The sequence below is a fragment of the Pongo pygmaeus genome, chromosome 9 (assembly GCF_028885625.2).
Source record: "Pongo pygmaeus isolate AG05252 chromosome 9, NHGRI_mPonPyg2-v2.0_pri, whole genome shotgun sequence".
Taxonomy (NCBI): domain Eukaryota; kingdom Metazoa; phylum Chordata; class Mammalia; order Primates; family Hominidae; genus Pongo; species Pongo pygmaeus.
In genome coordinates this window covers 55,213,107-55,237,025 of record NC_072382.2, presented here as the reverse complement: position 1 = coordinate 55,237,025, position 23,919 = coordinate 55,213,107, and the positions used below count along the sequence as shown (strand labels likewise).

General features: G+C 37.0%; 1 protein-coding gene across 1 annotated transcript in view; it reads left to right on the top strand.

The window, feature by feature from the left end:
• The window catches only part of LOC129008626 (protein kinase C-binding protein NELL1-like), a 462,105-nt gene that overhangs the window by 226,696 nt on the left and 211,490 nt on the right, over positions 1 to 23,919 (top strand). Inside the window, exon 5 of the mRNA XM_054441007.2 lies at positions 2,293 to 2,389. Within this exon, the coding sequence (XP_054296982.2) occupies positions 2,293 to 2,389 (97 nt within the window). The remainder of the gene's footprint in view (positions 1 to 2,292; positions 2,390 to 23,919) is intronic.

Below are 23,919 nucleotides of genomic sequence, written 5' to 3'. Positions count from 1 at the left end.
CAGGAAGGCAGCATCCAGCAGACCTTCCTTGGCATCAGGATGGTGTCTTTGTGGGGGCTGTATGACATGGGAAATGAGAACACCACTTTGACACATGTGCCCTTGGTCACCCTGCTGTAGCTGATGGTAGTGGGCCTCAGATGTTTGCTTCTTCAACTATTTCTAAGGCACACAGAGCTATTGTGCTTTGCAAGATAAGGTAGGATAGGAAGTTCATTTCTTTGATTGTTTCTTCCTTCATTAATTCATGCATTTAATAAATATTGATTAAGGGCCTACTCTGCTCATTGGAGCTTATCTTCTAGCATATTGAATACGTAAAAGAAAATTTTGAATCGAAAGCTCGTCTAACTGTGACAGAGGCAAAGTTTTTAAAATTGTGGTTAAGGTAAATGGTTCAACATTTTCAATTTATTAGTAAAATAGCCTTATAGAAATCATGCTTCTGCCTCGTCACCCAAATATAGTGATTGCCATTTCTCTCTGGCCTCTTCTGGTGTTTACCAACATTGAACATCATTTGTGCCTCATTATCTCTATAGGGCATAAATGATTTTGCATTCCCTTTTTTCCAGTGAAAAATACTTTGTATATACTTTCTCTTGTTTCATAACTTGCATATTCATCACACTTAATGACTGTAGTAAATTCTTTCAAGCTGATCTATAACTTACGCATATCTCTTATGTTGTAAATTTGCCTTGTTTCTAGTTTTTCCACTAATATTAGGAGAAAAAATTTTAAAGGAAGTGTGTATCATGCTCCTGTGTTAAGGCAGTTTTGACAAATAGTTTCATCTAAAATCATTCCTTCTAAGGTACAAAAAAGGTTAGATTCCTGTGAAGAAAACACATTCTGTCTTTTTTTTTAGGAAAACTTATTTTTTCCTGATTATGTTTTCAGCGTCCACTTATAATGGAAAGATAATTAGTAGAGAAAGACCTGATGTGCTTGGAGCTTTGCCAGCTGAAAACCTTGCATGTGTTAGGAAACAGCAGGTTTCCAGTGGGGAATAGTAGAGTAATGGACTCTGCAGCTAAGATATAAGACTGCAGCGCAACAGCTCCCAACTGCAGCAGCCTCACACTCACTCACTTTCCTTGACACAAGTAGACAGTCTTTCAGTTCTTCTGCACTTTCCTTGTGAGAACCACCGGAGGAATACATCACCCTCTGGCAGGAGGCAGTCAGCTCCATCACAGCAGGGAGGACTGATGAGCTGTTCATACCTCTGGACACACGTAGCAGCAGTTGCTCAGTCCTCAGCGAGGACTCAGGAAAGCAAGAAATGGACGTAGTTCTCGTTTACAGATCACTGTGTTTCACTGCACCCAGAATCTTCTGAGCATCCGGTGCTGAGAGGTACTTGGCCGGGGTGAGGTGGAAGCTCGTGATCAGTGGGTGGTTGCAGGGACTATTTCTAAAGAGGGCACAAATAAAAAGATTTGTGACCAACTAACCGGACCTTGGTAGGGTGGAATAACTGAGACATTAATTGTTCGGTAGGCTCTGTTAGAAACTTCAAAGATCCTAGGTAGGGCCCTGACCTCTTCTGTATTAGTTATGTGCCTGTATGGATCAGATGAGGATTTTCTTCATATATAGAATTTTTATCTACTTTTCCTCCATGAGAGTGGGACCTTGTGTGTCTGGTTTCTTGCTGTATTTTCTGTTGCTTAGTGTGGAGCTTAGAGCATAAAAAGTGTTCAATAAATATTTGTTGGTTGGACAATGACTTAAGCTGCATAGTTCTGTAGACTAAAAACATGATCATCTAGGCAGCTGCAATCTACTTGTTTAAAGGGTTCTCTCAGGTTACTGCAGAAATGAGTAGGAGCTAAAGAAACCAAAGTTGGAGAATAGCAGGGTGCAAAGGAAAGTACAGTGGCTTTAGAGCCAGGCAGATAAGAGTTCTTATCCCAACTCTACTACTCACTGCTGTCTTCACTTGGTTGACTCATTTGTGATTCCTAAATCTGAGCTTTCGCACCTATAACATGCGTATCAAACCACTCTCCCCACAGAGTTTGTGGGCAGTTCATTGCTCAGAGTGGACACTCAAAAATGTCACCTTCTTTCTCCCTCCCCTGCCAAAAGGGAGACAAAAGCAGGAGGGGCCCAGATGATGTGTCCAAGTGTTAAATCTCTACATTCGTGTTATCTGTCATTTAAAGTGTGCCACATATTGGCTTCTCTTCATACAGCAGCTAATGGCATGCAATCTTCAAACAGCATATGCACCTTTTGGCTCTGCTTTGAGCCTATTAGTAACTGTGTTCTTTGCCTTTACAGGATTTATGAGCGTGTGATAGACCCTCCAGATACCAACCTTCCCCCAGGAACCAATTTATGGCTTGGCCAGCGCAACCAAAAGCATGGCTTATTCAAAGTAAGCACTAACGTTCTTTTTATTGAAGTATATATATAGGCGATGGTCAGTTTTCTGTGTTATTGGAGATATGTTTATAATTACATTAGTGGGAAAGGCATGGCATAATAACTACTAATGTTTATTGAACACTTACTTTGTGACACATGCTTTTCTATGTGCTTGACATGAATAAACTGGTTTACTTGTCACAGTAATTTGTGAAGTAGGTACTTTGAAACCAGGCAGAGAGTTAAGTGACTTGCCCAAGGTTATCCAGTTCACTCTGCTGCCAGGGATGGATGATCCAGAATGCAAATGATCTTCAAAATGTTGACCTCCCAATTCTGAAGGATTTAGGATAGTCTTCAAACTGGTTTCCCTTCTCAGATTATATGTTAATTCAGTTTAGAGTAGATGTCTAGATGTGAAAAATACATCTCTGCTTCCTTGAGCTTTGGTTTAATTGCATTACTGGGAACAGAAAACCAAATACTGCATATTCTCACTTATAAGTGGGAGCTAAACACTGAATACACATGGACACAAAGATGGGAGCAGTAGACACTGTGGACTACTAGAGGCGGGAGGGAGAGAGGGAGCCATGGGCTGAAAAACTATTTGGTACCATGCTCACTACCTGAGTGACTGGACCATCCATACCCTAAACCTCAAAATCATGCAGTATACCCATGTAATAAACCTGCGTGTGTACCCCCTACATCCAAAATTAAAAAAAAAAAAAAAACTGCATTATTATACTTCACAGAAACATAAGGATACAGTGATAAAATAAATTAAAAAACTTAAAAATACCATGAAATTTTAAGACAGTCTTGTTCTTTGAAAGAATGACACACTTTTGCTTCTGGCAATATGGCAGACTAGATATTCTAAAAATCCTTCTGCTTCAAAATGCCTACAAAGCTCGATAAAATACCACAAAAATATTTTAAAATTCAGCATTGTTCTTATACGAAAGGAGGTCCTTGGGGACCAAATATATGGAGGGGAGAGAAAGCCAGAGGGGTATCAGTACCAGGAACTTAGAGCCTTAGGTTCCTTCCTTTTTATTTTTAAAAAATTAAGGTGTAATTCTGCATGTTCTCACTCACAGGTGGGAGTTGAACAATGAGAACATATGGACACAGGGTGGGGAACATCATACACTGGGGCTGGGGGACAGATAGCATTAGGAGAAATAACTAATGTAAATGACAGGTTGATGGGTGCAGCAAACCAACATGGCACATGTATACCAAGGTAACAAACCTGCACGTTGTGCACATGTACCCTAGAACTTAAAGTATAATAAAAAAATACAAAAAAAAAAGTAAGATGTAATTTACATACAGGAAAATTCATTCCATTTAATGTACAGTGTCACAAGTTTTGGAAAATCTACACAGTATTATAATCATCATTATAATTGAGATAAAGAACCATTTCTTTATCTCCAAAAGTTTCCGTCCCCCTTTGTATTAAACCCTTCTCCTCACCCGAAGCCTTTAGCAACCACTGGTCTGTTTTCTGACCCTATAGTTTTGTCTTTACCAGAATGTTATATAAATGGAATCATTATGTGTGTGTGTGTATTTACATAAGTTTGTATGTTGAGATTCACCAAGTTGTTGTGTGTATCAGTGGTTCATTGTTTTCTATTGCTGAGTAGTATTCCAGTTCTGTTGTATGAATGTATCATACTTTGTTTATCCATTCTTCAGTTGATGGACATCTGGGTTATTTCCAGTTTGGAACAATTATGAATAGAACCACTATAAACATTTGCATACAGGTTTTTGTGTGAACAGTGGTTTTGATTTCACTTAGGTGAGTGTGTAGGTATGGGATTACTGGGTTGTATATTAAGTGTATGTTTAAATTCACAGGCAACTGCTAAACCATTTTTCAAAGTAGCCGTGCCAGTTTTTGCATTCCCACTAGCAATCTATGAAAATTTCAGTTAGAGCCTTAAATTTCAACCGTCTGTGTAGGATGGGAGAAATTACTTAGATCCCATGCGTGACTGAGTGTTGGAATGGAAATTTTTAAAGTAAAGCCAGTCCATTATCTAGCAGAGGGAGGCAATCCAGAAACTATCCTGTCTGCATCTCATCTCCAGATGAGAAAAAATAATACTTCCCAGAGAACTAGTAAACCATAGCACTTGAAGGGTTGCCGACTTGACACCCAGATTTACTTTACCCATGAAGCTCAATAAAGTATATTAAAGTGGCCCTGGATTATATACCTTAGGAGTCCTGATGAAGAAAATACAAATTATCTTTGGAGAAAGTCACTTTTGATGTAGACCTCAAAGGATGCCCACAGATTAAGTCCATAAAATAGGAGCTCTAAAGTCATCACGAATGACAGTGGAAAGAAACAAAAAAATGCTCAGTTAGTCCTCACAGGGCTACAGAAAATGAAATTAGCAGGTAAAGAATGCTTTTTTTTTTTTTTTTAAAAAAAAAACTTCTGTTTAAAATGTTTGAAGAATCAAAATAATAAAGAATGTATGATGACTAGAGACAATAAATAGGCCCAGAAATAGCTGAACTAAAAAGCACTTCCAAAAATGAAAGATACAGTTGTTGAAGTTAAAAAAAAAAAAACAAAAAACCAAAAACCTCAGTGAACCTGCTAAACAGATTAGACACAGGTAGGAAGAGCATTTGTGAAATGGAAAATATTGTTAAAGTAATTAAACTAATAGTAGTGCTTCAGAGATAAAGAGAAGAAAATAGGAAAGAGGTTAAAATATAGAAAAGATACATGTATATAAAAAAAGTTTACATATCTGTTTAATATGTGTGTATATGTACGCATATCTGTATAAAATGGCTGTTCTGATGCCTCTGTTTTGTAAGTGGCTTCTTAGATAGATAGCTGCTTAGATATGTATATTATTATAATATACATATATTTAAAAACTAAGGAAGATGATAAAGAATATATTATATCTATATATGCATATATATTTGAAAATTCCGATAATAAACAGAGATAAAGGTTATGGGCACTAACTATTACAAGTATAACGGGTAAGAATTTTCTAAACCTGATAAGAGACATTAATTCTCATTACTGAAAGAACAATGAAATAAAAGTATATGTTGTTGATTTCACTTGGAAAACATAGAGGCATCAGAACGGCCATTTAATTTAGCTCAAAAACCCAATTTTCTACTTTGACCTGGCTAAGCTGATACTTGCTAGGCTGCCTCCCATGTCTGTGGTTAATTGGCATGCTAGCAGGTGGCAGGATGATCTGAGAGCCTCTTCACCTCTCTGGGGGTTGGCTGGCTGTTGACTCTTGTTCCTCAGTTGTCCTCCACACGGTCTCTCATCTCCAGTGGCCTAGCTCAGCTTATTTACATGTCAGCCCTGGGATTCCATGTATAGGAAGAGTGCAATCCCTAGAGTATTAATATTTTCAAGGCTTTGTTTGCTTGATCACATTTGCTAATGTTTTATTGCCCAAAGCAAGTCATATGGCCAAATCCAGAGTCAAAGTGTAAATAAATAGACTTCATCTCTCGAAGGGCTGCTCCATGGTATCACATTGCAAGGATATGGATACAAAGAGGGAAGAATTTTTTTGGGCCACATCAGCAGCCTATTATACAAATCAAGATAAATAGATAGCCACACTTAGATATATTGGCAGAATAGCAGAACTCCAAAGAAACAGAGAAGATCTTAAAAATAGCCAGTGACAAAACACAAATTTTTCACAAAAGGATAACAAATTGAACAGCTGGTTTTTAAATAGTAAAAGCAGAAGTCAAAAGACAGTAGAAAAAGTGTTTTCCAAGTTTTGAGAGAAAATAACTCTCAAATGTAGTAGTATATACCAAGCTTAATTGTCATTTGAGAATGAGTGTGACATAAAGACATTAGTAGAGAAGTGAAACTCTCAGTTTATAACCAATAGATCTTCATTTAAAAAACTTCCTGGAAGGAAGACATACAGTGCAAGAAGAATTGGAGAGCAAATGCATGTTGACAGTATGCACAAATCTCAGTGATTATTATTCTGAATGATTGCCATTATCCTTGTTTGATTAAAATATAATAGTAATGCTTAATTTTAGAAAAATAAAATTAAAAACATTGACAGTGGAATCCTTCACCATCAACCAACATATCCAAGTTCTTTCATCAAAATTGACTAGAAGGCTGGCGTGACTCATGGAGAGAAGGAAGAACAGTGTGGTGCGACGGTCCATCTGAGAGCCACACGGGAAAGGGGAGCCCCCTCTCTGCAGCCAAGGGAGGCAGATTTCCAGTAACTCCAGCTGGAGAGTCAGGGACAGAATTCGGATTTTCCTGGGCCCGAGCCCCTAGGGGGAGAGGTGGCCACAGTCTGTGTGGACCAGCAGACTTAGCCTCTTCTCTTGGTAATTCTGAAGAATCCGGGCAGCCTAGACGAGTAGGTTTCCCCCCAGCAAAGCACACCTGCTCCACCAATGGACAAAGTGCCTCATTAAACAGGTCCTGCTCCCTGTGCCACCCAACTAAGTGAGACCCTCCAACAGGGGTTGTCAGATACCCTATACAGGAGCGATCCTACTGGCATCAGTTTGGTGTCCTTCGAGGTCAGAGGTCCCAGAAGGAGCAGGAATCCATCTTTGCTGTTCTCCAGCCTCCTTAAGTGACATCTCCAGGCATGGGAGTGAATCAGGTGAATAGGGCCTTAAGTGAATCCCCAGCAAACTGCAGCAGCCCTACAGAAGAGGGACCTGACTATTGAAATAAAAACAAGCAGAAAGTAACAGCAACAGCATCATCAACGACAACAAAAGATCCCCACAAAAACCCCATCCAAAGGTCAGCAGCCTCAAAGACTGAAACTAGACAAACTCACAAAGATGAGAAAGAATCAATGAAAAAATTCAGAAAACCCAAAAGGTCAGAGTGCCTCTTCTCCAAATGATTTCAGTGTCTCTCCATCAAGGGCACAGAACTGGATGGAGAATCAGATGGACAAATTGACAGAAGCAGGCTTCAGAATGTGGGTAATAACAAACTCCTCTGAGTTAAAGGAGCATGTTCTAACCCAATGCAAGGAAGCTAAGAACCTTGATAAGAGGTTAAAGGAATTGCTAACTAGAATAACCAGCTTAGAGAGGAATATGAACAACCTGATGCAACTGAAAAACACGGCACAAGAACTTTGTGAAGCATACACAAGTATCAATAGCTGAATTGACCAAGCAGACAAAAGGACATTAGAGTTTGAAGACCACCTTACTGAAAAAAGACATGCAGAAAAGAATAAAGAAAAGAGAATGAAAAGGAATGAACAAAGCCTCCAAGAAATATAGGACTTCATAAAAAGACCGAACCTACCATTGCCTGGAGTACCAGAAGGAGACAGGAAGAGTGGAAACGAGCTGGAAAACACACTTCAGGATATTATCCAGGAAAACCTCCCCAACCTAGCAAGACAGGCCAACATGCAAATTCAGGAAATACAAAGAACACCATTAAGATACTCTACGAGAAGATCAACCCCAAGACACATAATCATCAGCTTCACGAAGGTTGAAATGAAGGAAAAAACCTGTTAAGGGCAGCCAGAGAGAAAGACCAAGTCACCTACAAAGGGAAGCCCATCAGACTAACAGTGGACCTCTTAGCAGAAACTCTGTAAGCCAGAAGAGATTGGGGGCCAATATTCAACATTCTTAAAGAAAAGAATTTTCAACCCAGAATTTCATATCCAGCCAAAGTACGCTTCATAAGCGAAGGAGAAATAAAATTCTTTCCAGACAAGCAAATGCTGAGGGATTTCGTTACCACCAGGCCTGCCCTGCAAGAGCTGCTGAAAGAAACACTAAATATGGAAAGGAAAAACCGGTACCAGCCACTGCAAAAACACACCAAAATATAAAGACCAATGACACTACAAAGAAACTGCATCAACTAGTGTGCAAAATAACCAAACAACATCATGATGACAGGATGAAATTCACACATAACAATACTAACCTTAAATATAAATGGGCTAAGTGCCCCAATTAAAAGACACAGACTGGCAAATTGGATAAGGAGTCAAGACCAATCGGTATGCTGTATTCAGGAGATCCATCTTACATGCAAAGACACACACAGGCTCAAAATAAAGGGATGGAAGAAAATTTACCAAGCAAATGGAAGGCAAAAAAAGGCAGGGGTTGGAATCCTAGTTTCTGACAAAACAGACTTTAAACCAACAAAGATAAAAAAAAGACAAAGAAGGGCATTACATAATGGTAAAGGGATCAATTCAACAAGAAGAGCTAACTATCCTAAATATATATATGCACCCAATACAGGAGCACCCAGATTCATAAAGCAAGTTCTTAGAGACCTACAAAGAGACTTAGACTCCCACATAAAAATAGTGAGAGACTTTAACACCCCACTGTCAATATTAGACAGATCAACGAGATGGATATTCAGGACTTGAACTCCGCTTTGCATCAAGTGAACCTAGTAGACGTCTACAGAACTCTCCACCCCAGATCAACAGAATATACATTCTTCTCAGTGCCACATGGCACTGATTCTAAAATCAACCACGTAATTGGACGTAAAACACTCCTCAGCAAATGCAAAAGAACTGAAATAATAACAGTCTCTCAGACCACAGTGCAATCAAATTAGAACTCAGGATTAAGAAACTTGCTCAAAACTGCACAATTTCATGAAATCTGAACAATGTGCTCCTGAATGACTCCTGAGTAAATAATGAAATTAAGGCAGAAATCAAGAAGTTCTTTGAAACCAATGAGAACGAAGAGACAATGTACCAGAACTGATTATCAGAGAAATGCAAACCAAAACCACGATGAGATACCATCTCATCATACCAGTCAGAATGGTGATTATTAAAAAGGCAAGAAACAATAGATCCTATGTGAGGCTGTGGAGAAATAGGAATGCTTTTACACTGTTGGTGGGAATGCAAATTAGTTCAACCATTGTGGAAGACAGTATGGTGATTCCTTAAGGATCTATGACCGGAAACACCATTTGACCCGGCAGTCCCATTACTGAGTGTATACACAAAGGAATATAAATCATTCTACTGTGAAGACACATGCGGCCGGGCGCAGTGGCTCAGGCCGGGCGCGGTGGCTCACACCTGTAATCCCAGCACTTTGGGAGGCCGAGGTAGGTGGATCACGAGGTCAGGAGTGCAAGACCAGCCTGACCAACATGATGAAACCCCGTCTCTACTAAGAATACAAAACTTAGCCGGACGTGGCGGCACGCACCAGTAATCTCAGCTACTTAGGAGGCTGAGGCAGGAGAACTGCTTGAACCCACGAGCTGGAGGTTGCAGTGAGCTGAGATTGTGCCATTGTACTCCAGCCTGGGTGACAGAGAGAGACTGTGTCTCAAAAAAAAAAAAAAAAATAGACACATGCACATGTATGTTTATTGCAGCACTATTCACAGTAGCAAAGACATGGAACCAACCCAAATGCTCATCAATGTTAGACTAAAGAAAATGTACATATACACCATGGCATACTATGCAGCCATAAAAAGGAATGAGGTTATGTCCTTTGCAGAGACATGGGTGAAGCTGGAAGCCATCATCCTCAGCAAACTAACACAGGAACAGAAAACCAAACACTGCATGTTCTTACTCATAAGTGGGAGTTTAACATTAAGAACACATGGATACAGAGAGGGGAACAACACACCCCAGGGCCTGTTGGGGGGTGAGGGGTGAGGGGAGGGAATTTAGAGGATGGATCAGTAGGTGCAGCAAACCACCATGGCACATGTCCTATGTCACAAACCTGCACACTCTGCACATGTATCCCGTGTTTTTTTTTAGAATAAATAAAAAAATAAATCAATTAAAATTAAAAAAATATTGACAGCAATAAAATGACAGTAAAGGTGATCTGATTTAAAGTGTTCTAAGGCCTGATTTAAAGTGATTTAAAGTGTTCTAAGTGGTCAGAAAAAGAATGGAGAAACTGATTAACTTTAGACTTTAAGTCTGCATGTTAGAATTAAAACAATATCAAAATAATAGAAATCATGTTTAACTCCCAAACTCTGAGATTTAAGTATAAGAGAAAAGGGTTTTTTTTTTTTTTAAGTCTCATCAACCTAAAATAAGGTAAGAGGAGAAATATTTAATATAAGATACCAGATATAATTCCATTTCACAATTGTTATTATCAATTTAAGTGATTTACACTTAGAATGAAAAATAAGAGTATTATATTGAATTCATAAAACCCAAAGCCTGTTGTATATTGCTTACAGTGAAACAATAAAAAATAAAGACTCATAAGTGTTGATAGTGAGGTAGTTAAAAAAAAAAAAAAGAAAAATAGGCCAAACTAAACATGAGAAGGCTGGAGAAACTGCTGATATCAAACTGCAAGGCCAAAAAGATCACCACATAATAATAAGCTATTTTAAAGAAGTATGTACTGAATAACATAATCTCAAACTGTATGTTGTAGCCTAGCAGGATAGCAGGGATGGATGGCCTTCTCACTACAGTGTGCTGGGTCAGCTGAATATCCCCATGGGGAAAGCACTAATCTTAACCCTTTTTAACACAACTGATAATGCAAAATCAATTCCAAGTAGGCTATAGATCAAAATCTAAAAGTTAAACTGACAAGGCTTATAAAAGATAACATAGGAGAATACTTTATGACCTTGATGTAGGAAAAATACTTTTTAAATAAGACATAAGAAATAATAGCTATAAAGGAAAAGACTGATCTATTGGAATATATTAACATTTGGAACTTTTCTCATCAAAATAGATGACTAAGAGAGTAAAAAGGCATGTCAAGGAACGGGAGGAGCTATTCAAAGTAGTTGTGTCCCACAAAGGCCTTCTATCCAAGCTGTATAAAGGACCCCTTTACATCGATAACAAAAAGTCTACCCAATAAAAACATTTGAGAAAAATGCTACCAGGCACTTCACAAAAGGGAATGTCCAAAAGGCCAGTAAACATAGGGGATGGTATCAATATGATTAGTCATCAGGAAAAGTAAAGCCAAACTGAGATGCTATTGAATATCCATCAGACTGAATATCCATCAGAATGGGTCAAATTAAAAACACAGACCATAGCATGTATTTGCAAGGATGTAGAACAACTGGAGCCTTCATTCACTGCTGGTGGGAATGAAATTGATTTAAGTACTCAGGAAAGCTGTTTGTTAGTATAGTTAATAAAATGGACATATGTATGTCCTATGACCAAGAAAGAATACTCTAGATACCTAATGTCTATTAGAGATATGCATCTGTATACATTAAAAGGCATACACAGAATTTTTAAGATTTGCATAAATTTGTGGGGTACATGTAAATGTTGTTATATGTATATAACATACAGTGATCAAGTCAAGGTATTTAGGGTATCCATTGCCTGAGTATGATACATTTTTGTTAAGTATAGTCAACCTACTCTGCTATCAAACATTGAAATTATTCCTTCTATCTTACTGTATGTATGTACCCTTTAACCAGCTTCTCTTCATCCTCTTCCATGTACCCCATTCACCCTTCCTAGTCTCTGTTATCTGTCTTTCCACTCCTTATCTATGTATTCAAATTTTTCTAGCTCCCACATATAAGTGAGAACGTGGATACTTGCCTTTTTTTTTTTTTTTTTTTTTTTTGAGATGGAGTCTCGAGATGGGATTTCACCGTCTTGGTCAGGCTGGTCTTGAACGCCTGACCTCATGATCCACCCACCTCGGCCTCCCAAAGTGCTGGGATTACAGGCATGAGCCACCGCGCCCGGCCAGATATTTGCCTTTTTTATGCCTGGCTTATTTCACTTAAGATAATGACCTCCAGTTCCATCCATGTTGCTGCAAATGACATGACTTCATTTTCTTTTTTTGGCTGAATAGTATTTCGTTGTGTATATAGGCCACATTTTCTTTTTTTTTAAATTCTATGATTTGATGTTTTTTATATTTTTAAAAAAATTTCACCAGTTTTTGGGGAACAGGTAGTTTTTTGTTACATAGATAAGTTCTTTAGTGGTGATTTCTGAGATTTTTGGTGCACCCATCACCCAAGCGATGTACACAGTACCCAACATGTAGTCTTTTATCCCTCACCCTCTCTCACCTTTTCCCCTAAGTCCCCAGGATCCATTCTGTCATTCTTATGCCTTTGTGCCCTCATAGCTTAGCTCCCACTTATAAGTGAGAACATACGATAGTTGGTTTTCCATTCCTGAGTTACTTCACTTAGAATAATGGTCTCCAGTTTCATTCAGGTTGCTGTGAATGCCATTATTTCATTTCCTTTTATGGCTGAGTAGTATTTATATATACACGCCACAATTTCTTTATCCATTCATTGGTTGATGGACATTTAGGCTGGTTCCATGTCTTTGCAATTGAGAATTGTGCTGCCATAACCGTGTGTACATCTTTTTCATATAATGACTTCTTTTCTTCTTGGTAGATACCCAGTAGTGGGATTGCTGGATCAAATGGTATTTCCACTTTTGGTTCTTTAAAGAATCTCCATACTGTTTTCCATAGGGGTTAATAGTTTACATTCACACCAGCAGTGTAAAAGTGTTCCTTTTTTAGTCAAATTGTCCCTGTTTGCAGATGACATGATTGTATATCTAGAAAACCCCATTGTCTCAGCCCAAAATCTCCTTAAGCTGACAAGCAACTTCAGCAAAGTCTCAGGATACAAAATCAGTGTGCAGAAATCACAAGCATTCTTATACACCAATAACAGACAAACAGAGAGCCAAATCATGAGTGAACTCCCATTCACAATTGCTTCAAAGAGAGTAAAATACCTAGGAATCCAACTTACAAGGGATGTGAAGGACCTCTTCAAGGAGAACTACAAACCACTGCTCAATGAAATAAAAGAGGTTGCAAACAAATGGAAGAATATTCCATGCTCATGGGTAGGAAGAATCAATATCATGAAAATGGCCATACTGCCCAAGGTAATTTATAGATTCAATGCCATCCCCATCAAGCTACCAATGACTTTCTTCACAGAATTGGAAAAAACTACTTTAAAGTTCATATGAAACCAAAAAAGAGCCCGCATCGCCAAGTCAATCCTAAGCCAAAAGAACAAAGCTGGAGGCATCACACTACCTGACTTCAAACTATACTACAAGGCTACAGTAACCAAAACAGCATGGTACTGGTACCAAAACGGAAATATAGACCAATAGAACAGAACAGAGCCCTCAGAAATAATGCCACATATCTACAACTATCTGATCTTTGACAAACCTGAGAAAAACAAGCAATGGGGAAAGGATTCCCTATTTAATAAATGGTGCTGGGAAAACTGGCTAGCCATATGGAGAAAGCTGAAACTGGATCCCTTCCTTATACCTTATACAAAAATTAATTCAAGCTGGATTAAGGACTTAAATGTTCGACCTAAAACCATAAAAACCCTAGAAGAAAACCTAGACAATACCATTCAGGAAGGACATAGGCCTGGGCAAGGACTTCATGTCTAAAACACCAAAAGCAATGGCAACAAAAGCCAAAATTGACAAATGGGATCCAATTAAACTAAAGAGCTTCTGCACAGCAAAAGAAACTACCATCAGAGTGAACAGGCAACCTACAGAATGGGAGAAAATTTTTGCACTCTACTCATCTGACAAAGGGCTAATATCCAGAATCTGCAATGAACTCAAATTTACAAGAAAAAAACAAACAACCCCATCAAAAAGTGGGTGAAGGATATGAACAGACACTTCTCAAAAGAAGACATTTATGCAGTCAACAGACACATGAAAAAATGCTCATCATCACTGGCCATCAGAGAAATGCAAATCAAAACCACAGTGAGATGCCATCTTACACCAGTTAGTATGGTGATCATTAAAAAGTCAGGAAACATCAGGTGCTGGAGAAGATGTGGAGAAATAGGAACACTTTTACACTGTTGGTGGGAATGTAAACTAGTTTAGCCATTGTGGAAGTCAGTGTGGTGATTCCTCAGGGATCTAGAACTAGAAATACCGTTTGACCCAGTCATCCCATTACTGGGTATATACCCGAGGGATTATAAATCATGCTGTTATAAAGACACATGCACATGTATGTTTATTGTGGCACTATTCACAATAGCAAAGACTTGGAACCAACCCAAATGTCCAACAATGATAGACTGGATTAAGAAAATGTGGCACATATGCACCATGGAATACTGTGCAGCCATAAAAAAAATGATGAGTTCATGTCCTTTCTAGGGACATGGATGAAGCTGGAAACCATCATTCTCAGGAAACTATAGCAAGGACAAAAAACCAAACACCACATGTTCTCAGTCATAGGTGGGAATTGAACAGTGAGAACACATGGACACAGGAAGGGGAACATCACACACCAGGGCCTGTCACGGGGTGGGGGGAAGGGGGAGGGATAGCATTAGGAGATATACCTAATGTTAAATGAGGAGTTACTGGGTTCAGCACACCAACATGGCACATGTATATATATGTAACAAACCGGCACGTTGTGCACATGTACCCTAAAACTTAAAGTATAATTTAAAAAAAGTGTTCTCTTTTCACCACATCCACACCAACATCTATTATTTTTTTATTTTTAAATTATGACCATTCTTGCAGGACTAAGGTGCTATTTCACTGTGGTTTTAATTTGCATTTCCCTGATAATTAGTGATGTGAGCATTTTTTCATATGTTTGTTGACCATTTGTATATACCACATTTTCTTTATTCATTCATTCATTGATGAACACTCAGGGTGATTCCATATTTTTGCTTTCACAAATAAATAATATTTGCTTTCACTAATCTATAAATAAACTAGGGGAGTCTCCTACTTTATTTATAGATCTAGGTGGCAATTGCACAGTGTTTATGTCAAGTTAATTCATCAATATGTACTTTTATGATTTGTGTAACTATCTGTATATATGTTATTTAATAAAAATGTTTACTAAACATATATGCATATATGCATAGTAGGTAATTAGAGGGAAAATGGATACATTTGCCATCATACTGAGTGATATTTAACATACTTCTTGCAGTAACATATAGATCAAGCTAGCAGAAAAGGTAGTAAGCATATGGATTTAAACATACTTAACAAGTTTAATGGCTATATATATATACACACACACATACACACTCTACCAACAATGAACACATCTAGAACATGGAATCTTTGTGAAAATTAACTTCATAAAAGGCCATAAAAAGGAAGTCTCCACAAATTACAAAAAATGATACATAGACCATATTCTCTGACGACAGTGCAGTTACGTTTAGAAATAAATAGTGGAAAGATAACTAACCTCCCACCTTTGTATGTTTGGCAATATAAACAGTATCATTTAAAGTAACTAATCAGTCTGGGGGAAAATAATAGTATAAGTTAATAAGTAACTCAGAAAGATAATAAATATCACAATTTGTGAGATGCAGCTAAAGCAATTCTTAGCAGTATTTATCTTTAAATGCTTGTATTAGAAAAGGTAGATATTTAACGAGTTAAACATCCAAATAGGGAAGTTAGAAAAAGAACAACAGAATGTATACAAAGAAAGTAAAAGGAATGAAATAGTAAGCATGAAATTGTAAGAACAGAAATTCATAAAATAATGAGTAGGGTACGACAGGCAAGATCAAGAAAGCCAAAATTTGGTCATTTGAAAATACACTGGGAAGTTTGAGCAAGAAGAAAATGAGAGAAGGCATAAATATATTAGAAATAAAAAAAAATAACAATAAATGCTGAAAAAATTAAAACAGTAGTAACCATTTGTTAACAACTTTATGCCAATAAAATGGAAAATTAGAGAAAAACTGACAAGTTTCTAAAGCTATATGAATTACCAAAATGTACTTCAAATAAACAACTATGGTAGTCTTAGCTTCATTAAAGTAATTGAGTTTATGATTGAAAGTCTATTGTACCAGTTAGCTTTTGATATACAGCAAATCAAAACAAAGCTTAATGGCTTAAAACAACAGCCTTTATTTACCTCACGATTTTGTGGGTTAGCAATTTGAGCTGGGCTTACTCTGCTGGATTTTATTCTCAATGGGTTCATTTGTACATCTTTGATCAGCTGCTGGGGTTTCTGGGGCCTGGTTGTGCTAGAATGGCCTTCGCTGGTATGGCTCATCTCTGCTTCATGTGGCCTCTCGATTTCCAGAAGTCTAGCCCAAACTAGTTTACATGATCATGGAACAAAGTTTCAAGAGTCAGAGCAGAAATGTGCATGGCCTTTTGAGGCCTAGGCTTGAAACTTGCACTAGATTACTTTGCTTCATTATATTGGCCAAAGCAAGTTACAAGCCCAGCTTAGATTCATGTGTATTGGAAATAGATTTGACATTTTGATGGGATATGCTACAAATTCACATTGCACAAGGTATGGGCACAGTGAGGAGCAAAGGACTGGGACCATTCTGGCAGTCTACCATGTCCCTCTACCAAATAACCACGAGGCTCACACAGTTTTACAGGGGAGTTCTAGCACACATCCAAGGAAATAATTCCAATCTTATATAAACTCTTCCAGAGAGGAGAATAAATGAGAATACCACTCATCTAATTTTTTGAGGATAGTGTCACCTTGATTTGCAGACTAGACAAGGACCGTATGAGAAGGGAATTGCTTAAGCCAATTTACTTTTGAACAGATTAGATTAAAAAAATTAAACAAAATATTATTAGCAAACTGTTTATTAGCAGTGTGTATGTATTCATGTGTGTCTGGGTGTGTGAGAGAGAACAAGTTGATTATTTCAATAGTGAAAATTTGTTTTTCAGAAAATTTCTTAATGAAATTCACTACATTGAATAGACAAAAGGAGAAAAAAATTCAATGGTCTTCTCAAGAGGCAGAAAAGGCACTAGAAGAAATTCAATACTGACTCATTAAAAATTCTTAGCAAACTAGAAATGGAAGGAAACTTCATTAAATTGATAAAAGTACATGAAGTAAACATATCAAATATCATACTTACGGTTTAAATATTAAGAGAATTCCTGTTAAAAACAGGAACCACACAAGAATGACTATTATCAATGTTTCTATTCAATGTTGTACTGGAGGTTCTTACCAGAAAAATAAGTAAAAATCTTAAGGATTACAATAAAGAGAAATGTAGTTATTAACTTATATATTTGCCTATATAGAAAAAATGATCACCAAATTATTAGAATTAGCAAGAGAGTTCAGAAAGAGTGCTAGACGTAAAGCCCAAGATAAGATCAATTGCATTGCTGAACAAAAGTAGCACAGTAGCAGCTGCAACAGCAACAATAACAAAAACTGTAATTAAATATTTTATTTATAATATCAAAAGGTGAATAAAATACTTAGGAACAAATCAAATCAAATATATACATGACACCTATGAAGAAAATTATAAAATTTTATGGAAAACCACTGAAGAAGACCTAACTGGGGAGAAGTACACTATGTTCTTGGAGAAGAAGGCTGATAATAATAAAAGTGTCTGCTTCTTCCACATTGGTCACTAGGGTCAGTGAACTTGTAATCAGTTCCCAAGAGGATTTTTTGTTTTTTTTTCCTGATGGACTCTGCAAGCTGTGCTAAAATTTTTAGGGAAGACCAGAGGCCAAGAATAACTAAGACATTTTCTGAGGGAGAAAAAGGAAGGGACTTAGCCATCCAGATGTGAAGACTTATTGTAAAGTTATAGCAATCAGCAGAGTGTGATATCACTACATTGATCAGCACATGAACCAAGAGATCAGAATGGAGAGGCCAGAAATGACCCTTTCATCATATGTGGAAACTTGGAAACTTGAAACATAACTGATGTGGCATTCCTGACCAATGAGGAAAGGATGGATTCATCAATACCTAGTTAGGAAAATCAGTTATTTAAAAACATTATATATATATTATAGACACAGACATTGAGTGATATAATTGATTTTTGTGTACAGTATAAGGAAAATCTTCAAATATATACCTGGACCCCATATATAAAAATCACTTACAAGTACAATTGAATTAAATACCTAACTGTCAAAGCTCAATGTTGAAAGGTTTAGAAGACAACATAAGAAGATATCTTCACGATCTCAGTCAGGATAGAGAAGTTCTTAGACAAGATAAAAAAATGCACAAGTCCTTAAAGAAAATATTGTTGTGTTTACTGCATAAAATTCTAAAAATTGTGACAATACATCAAGGAAGATCTTGGCAACAATTAGCAAAAAAAAGGATTCATTGAAGAAATGCTGTAAATCAATAAGAAAGCTTTTTTTTTTTTTTTTTTTTTTTTTGAGACGGAGTCTCGCTCTGTCGCCCAGGCTGGAGTGCAGTGACGCGATCTCTGCTCACTACAAGCTCCGCCTCCCGGGTTCACGCCATTCTCCTGCCTTAGCCTCCCCAGTAGCTGGGACCACAGGCGCCTGCCACCACGCCCGGCTAATTTTTTTGTATTTTTAGTAGAGACAGGGTTTCACCATGTTAACCAGGATGGTCTCGATCTCCTGACCTTGTGATCCACCCGCCTCGGCCTCCCAAAGTGCTGGGATTACAGGCGTGAGCCACCGCGCCCGGCCAATAAAGCTTTTTTAACTCAATAGGAAGTCAGGCAAAAGATATAAAAGGACGGTTTTCCAAAGTAGAAAACATAAATAGCCAGTGAACATATTGAAAGTAATTCAAGTTCACTAGTTATCTTAGAAATGCAAATTAAAACCATTATGAGAAACCATTTCTTCACCCATTAGCCTGGCAAAAGTGAAAAACCATCTGACAATGCTATGTGTAGGGGAAGTCATTGAACAATGGATTCTTACCCATTGTGTTGGAAACTTAAACTGGTGGAACAAATAGGGAAATTTGGGAATCCTTGTAATGTGCATACATTTTGACATAGGAGTCCAACTCTTTGGTATAAACATTGAAGAAACTCTTGGTCATATACCCAGGTATATATGTATAAGCATCATCACAGGAGTTTTTTTTTTTTTTTTTTTTGATAATTTCAAAAACTTGGAAAAAACCTAATTGTCCATCAATAGGAGAATGTTTAAATACATTGTAGTAGGGACATAGAAACATAAAAATTAGTGAAATTGAACAAAAATTGATGAATTGCTAAAGTAATTTTAAATGAAAAGCTAGTAGCAGGATAAAATTACAGTATTAAATCATTTATATATTTCAAAATGCAAGATAATTCAATATACAACTTATTGATACATCCATATATATACAAAGACAAATGTATAGGAATGATAAACGCTAAATTTAGAATAGTTTACTTCTGAGAGGAGGAAATGTGAGTTTTATTAGGGTTGTGAACCCAGAAGACTTCAACTATATTGAGGATATTTTATTTCTCAAGTGTTTGCTATATTTTGTTTTGTACATCATAAATATTCAAAATGTTTAAAATGGCATACTTTTTCAGGGTGATAATCCACATATATATGTGAATATATGTATATATGTGTGTGTGTATATATGTATATGTATATAATTTTGCCATGTTTCCAAGAATGAACAGAAATTCGTCCAAGTGTCTCACTTTAAAACTGAACTCACATTCAATGCAATGGCGTTTCTTGTTCTGTAGCTAGTTACTTCCTGGTGAAGCTCTCCTTTTCTTGTGCGCCCTGGATCTGTAATGAAGGACAATGACTGGTTCTCAATCCTGAAAAGACATTAAAATCACATTAGAAGACTTTAAAAATCAAATTATTGTGTACACTTAGACCTCTTCATTGAGAATCTGAACAGTAGGGTCTAAGAACTGACACATTTTTTTCACAACCTTCTTATTGGTTTTGATTTATTCAGTTTGAAGGCTCAAATTTGAGTGCACTGACATACGGGAAATATGTGTTGATGGCCTAGATTATGGTTTTGCCTTATCTCTATAAGGAGCCCACAAATCTAACATATGGTCAGTAATTAGCTTCTAATTAGTGACTTTTTAGATTAGTGGTTCTCTAACTTTAGATTGCATACAAATATCCTGGAAGGCTCATTAAAACACAAGTAGCTGGATGTCAACAAAATGTTAGAGTAGAAAACCTGAAGCTGCTGTTTCTCGACAGAAACGCTGAAAAACAAGCAGAAATTGTCAGAACAAACTTTGTTGGAACTTAGGAAAATAGTCAGAGGTTTATAGCAACTGAGTGAATGCTGAATCAAGAAAAAGGCAACCTTAAAGGAGTAGGAAAGCTGTGAGGCATGTTTACTTGCCTTTTGCACCATACCGTTTTTAACCCAGTGGCAGTCTTGAAAGATTTCAGCTCATGTTCCTAGTGTAGGACAACAGTCTCTGGTTGTGGAGTGAGCAGAGCAGACCTTATTCACAAATTATTTCGCTTATCTATTCTAACTATCTGGGACTATGTGAAGAACTGACAAAAGGTACTTGTAGCTCAGAACTCTTCCATGCTAGAAAAAAGTGGCAGGCATTGATTTATTGCATATTTCAAAATAGCTGCAAGAGAAGATTTGGAATGTTCCCAACACGAATAAATAACTAATGTTTGAAGTGATAGTTATCCCAATTATCCTGATTTGATCATTATATATTGTATGCATGTACCAAATATCAAATGTACCCAATACATAGGTACAATTATTATGTGTTAATTTAGGAAAACATTTCAAATCTAACAAACACCATGTAGCTGCCTGGGGCCAAAGAGTATGGTTGAGACATACAGTAGATCACGTAAAGCAAAGAGAAAATGCTGGAAAAAGAGTTTTTTTGGACAATTAGGACATTCAAAATCACCTGTGTGTTCAAGGAATTTAGAAAGCCATATGCATGCCTAGGGCAAGAAGTAACGTCAGAAAAGACTTGAGAACACCCAAAGCTTTCATCTTGGGCTGATCCCTAGGATCAGTGCAAGCCTGGCTAAGTGTTGAAGAAGGTTCCCAGCACGGAGAAAATCTGCAAAGGTTGGAGGAGTCTCTCTTTCTTGTTTTTGGCTGCTGACATTCAAGGAAATCCCTGTCAAAATATTTTTTTTAAGTTTTTTTTTCTTTTTTTTCTTTTTTCTTGTTTTGAGACAGTGTCTCATTTTGTTGCCCAAGCTGGAGGACAATGATATGATCATGGCTCACTGCAGCCTTGACCTCCTGGGCTCATGTAATCATCCCATTTTAGCTTCCTAAGAAGCTAAGACTACAGGCACATGTGACCATGCCTGGCTAATTTTTAATTTATTATTTTTTTTTCAGAGACAAGGTCTCACTATGTTGCCCAGGCAGGTCTCAAATTCCTGGCCTCCAGCAATCCTCTTTCCACAGCCTATCAGAGTGTTGGAATTACAAGTGTGAGCCACCTTGCCTGGCCCAAAATACTTTATAACATAAGATTAGGAACAGAGATTTCAGTTACTACACATGACTAGAAATACAGTCTCTGCAAAAATAGTTTGGTAAGCCACTAAAGAAACGTACTACTGTAGTATTCAACAACCAAAAACAAAGAAAAACAAAACTCAGCAAACCCCAGTAAAGGGGCAGATCTGTTCTCCAGTGTTAATACATTATAACATCCAAATGTTCAGTGTTCAAATAAAGTCACAGGCAAACAAAGAAAGAGGAAAGTATTGTCATTCAAAGGAACAAAATAAATGAACAGAAACCATTTCTGAGGAAGCACAGAGGTTGAGCTTACTGTACAGACTTTAAAATAACTATCTCTAATGTGCTTAAAGAGGTAGATGAAAACATGGATAAAGAAATAAGTCAGGAAAATGACGTATAAACAAAATGAGAATATCAATGAAGAGATATAAATTATAAAAAGGAACCAAACAGATACTCTGCAGCTGAGAAGTACAACTGGAATAAAACACTTACTAGAGGGATGCAAGAGAAGATATGAGCAGGCTGAAGAATGAGTAATGGAACTTCAAGATAAGATCATTGAAATTAACAAGGCTGTGGAGCAAAAAGAAAAATGAATAAAGAAAAATGAACAAGGCCTGAGGGATGTATCTGTAGGACATTATCAAATAGACTAATGTATGCACCAGGGGTGTCTCAGATGGAGAAGATAGAAAGTACTGGAAAGAAAATTTGGAACAATAATGGTTAAAACTTTTAACATTTGATGAAATATATGAATCTATGTATCCAAGAAGTTTAGCAAACTGTAAGTAAGATAAGCTCAAAAGTATCCACACTGAGATACATTATGATAAAACCATCAAAAGATAAACACAAAGAGAATCTTGGGAGCAGAAAGCAAGACATGACTGTCAAATACAAGGACTTCTTCATGAGATTAGCAGTCAATTTATCATCAGAAACCATGGAGACCAGAAGGCAATGGGTTGTCGTATTTAAAGTAGGGTCATTACTACTGACCTTACAGAAATTAAAAGGATTAAAATAGAAGACTATGAATAATTATATGAAAACAAATTAGATAACCTAGATGAAATGGACAAATTCCTAGATACACATAACCAACCACGACTGGATCATGAAGAAGACTGGATCATGAAGAATTAGAAAATCTGAAGAGACTTATAATAAGTAAAGTGTTTGAACTGGTAACAAAAATCTCTCAACCAAGTAAAGTCTGGGACCAGATGGCTTTACTGGTGAGTTGCAACAAACATTTAAAGAAGAATGAACATCAATCCTTCTTAAACTCTTCCAAAAAATTGAAGTGGAGAAACATTTCCTAACTCATTCTATGAGGTCACAATTACTATAGTACCAAAGCCAGATAAGGACATCATAAGCAAAGAAAATTACAGACCAGTATCTCTTATGAATGTAGATGCAGCATTTCTCAACAAAATACAAATGAATTGAATCCAACAGTGTATTAAAAGGATTATACACTATGCCCAAGTGGGATTTATCCCAGGAGAATGGTTTAACATAAGAAAAATCAATCAATATTATATGCCACATTAATAGAATAAAGGAAAAAAAAAACCCACAGGATCATCTCAATTGACACAGAAAATGCATCTGACAAAATCCAATATCTTGTCATGATAAAAACACTCAGAAAATGAGCAACATATGGGAACTTTCTTAACATAATAAAGGGCATTAATGAAAAAACTCAGAGCTAGCATTATACTCAATAGTGAAAGACTCAAAGTTTTCCTCTTAAGATCAGGAACAAGGCAAGGATATCACCACTGTTCTTTAAGACTGTACTGGAATTTCTAGCCAGTGCAAATGGGCAAGAAAAATAAGTAAATGCATTCAAATTGGAAAAGAAGTAAAACTATCTCTTCTTACAGATGCCATGATTCTATGTATAGAAGTTAGATCCCCTACTTCACACCATATATAAAAATGATCTCAAAATCAACTAACATTCTAAATATAATAGTTACAACCATTAAATCTTAGAATAAAAAGTAGAAGTAAATCTCTATGGCCTTGCATTTCACAATGGATTCTGTTGGACACAAAAAGCATGACCAGCAAAATAAAAAATAGATAAATTGGATTTCAAAATTTAAAAAAATTTCTTCATCAGCCAGGCATGGTGGCTCACATCTGTAATCTCAGCACTTTGGGAGG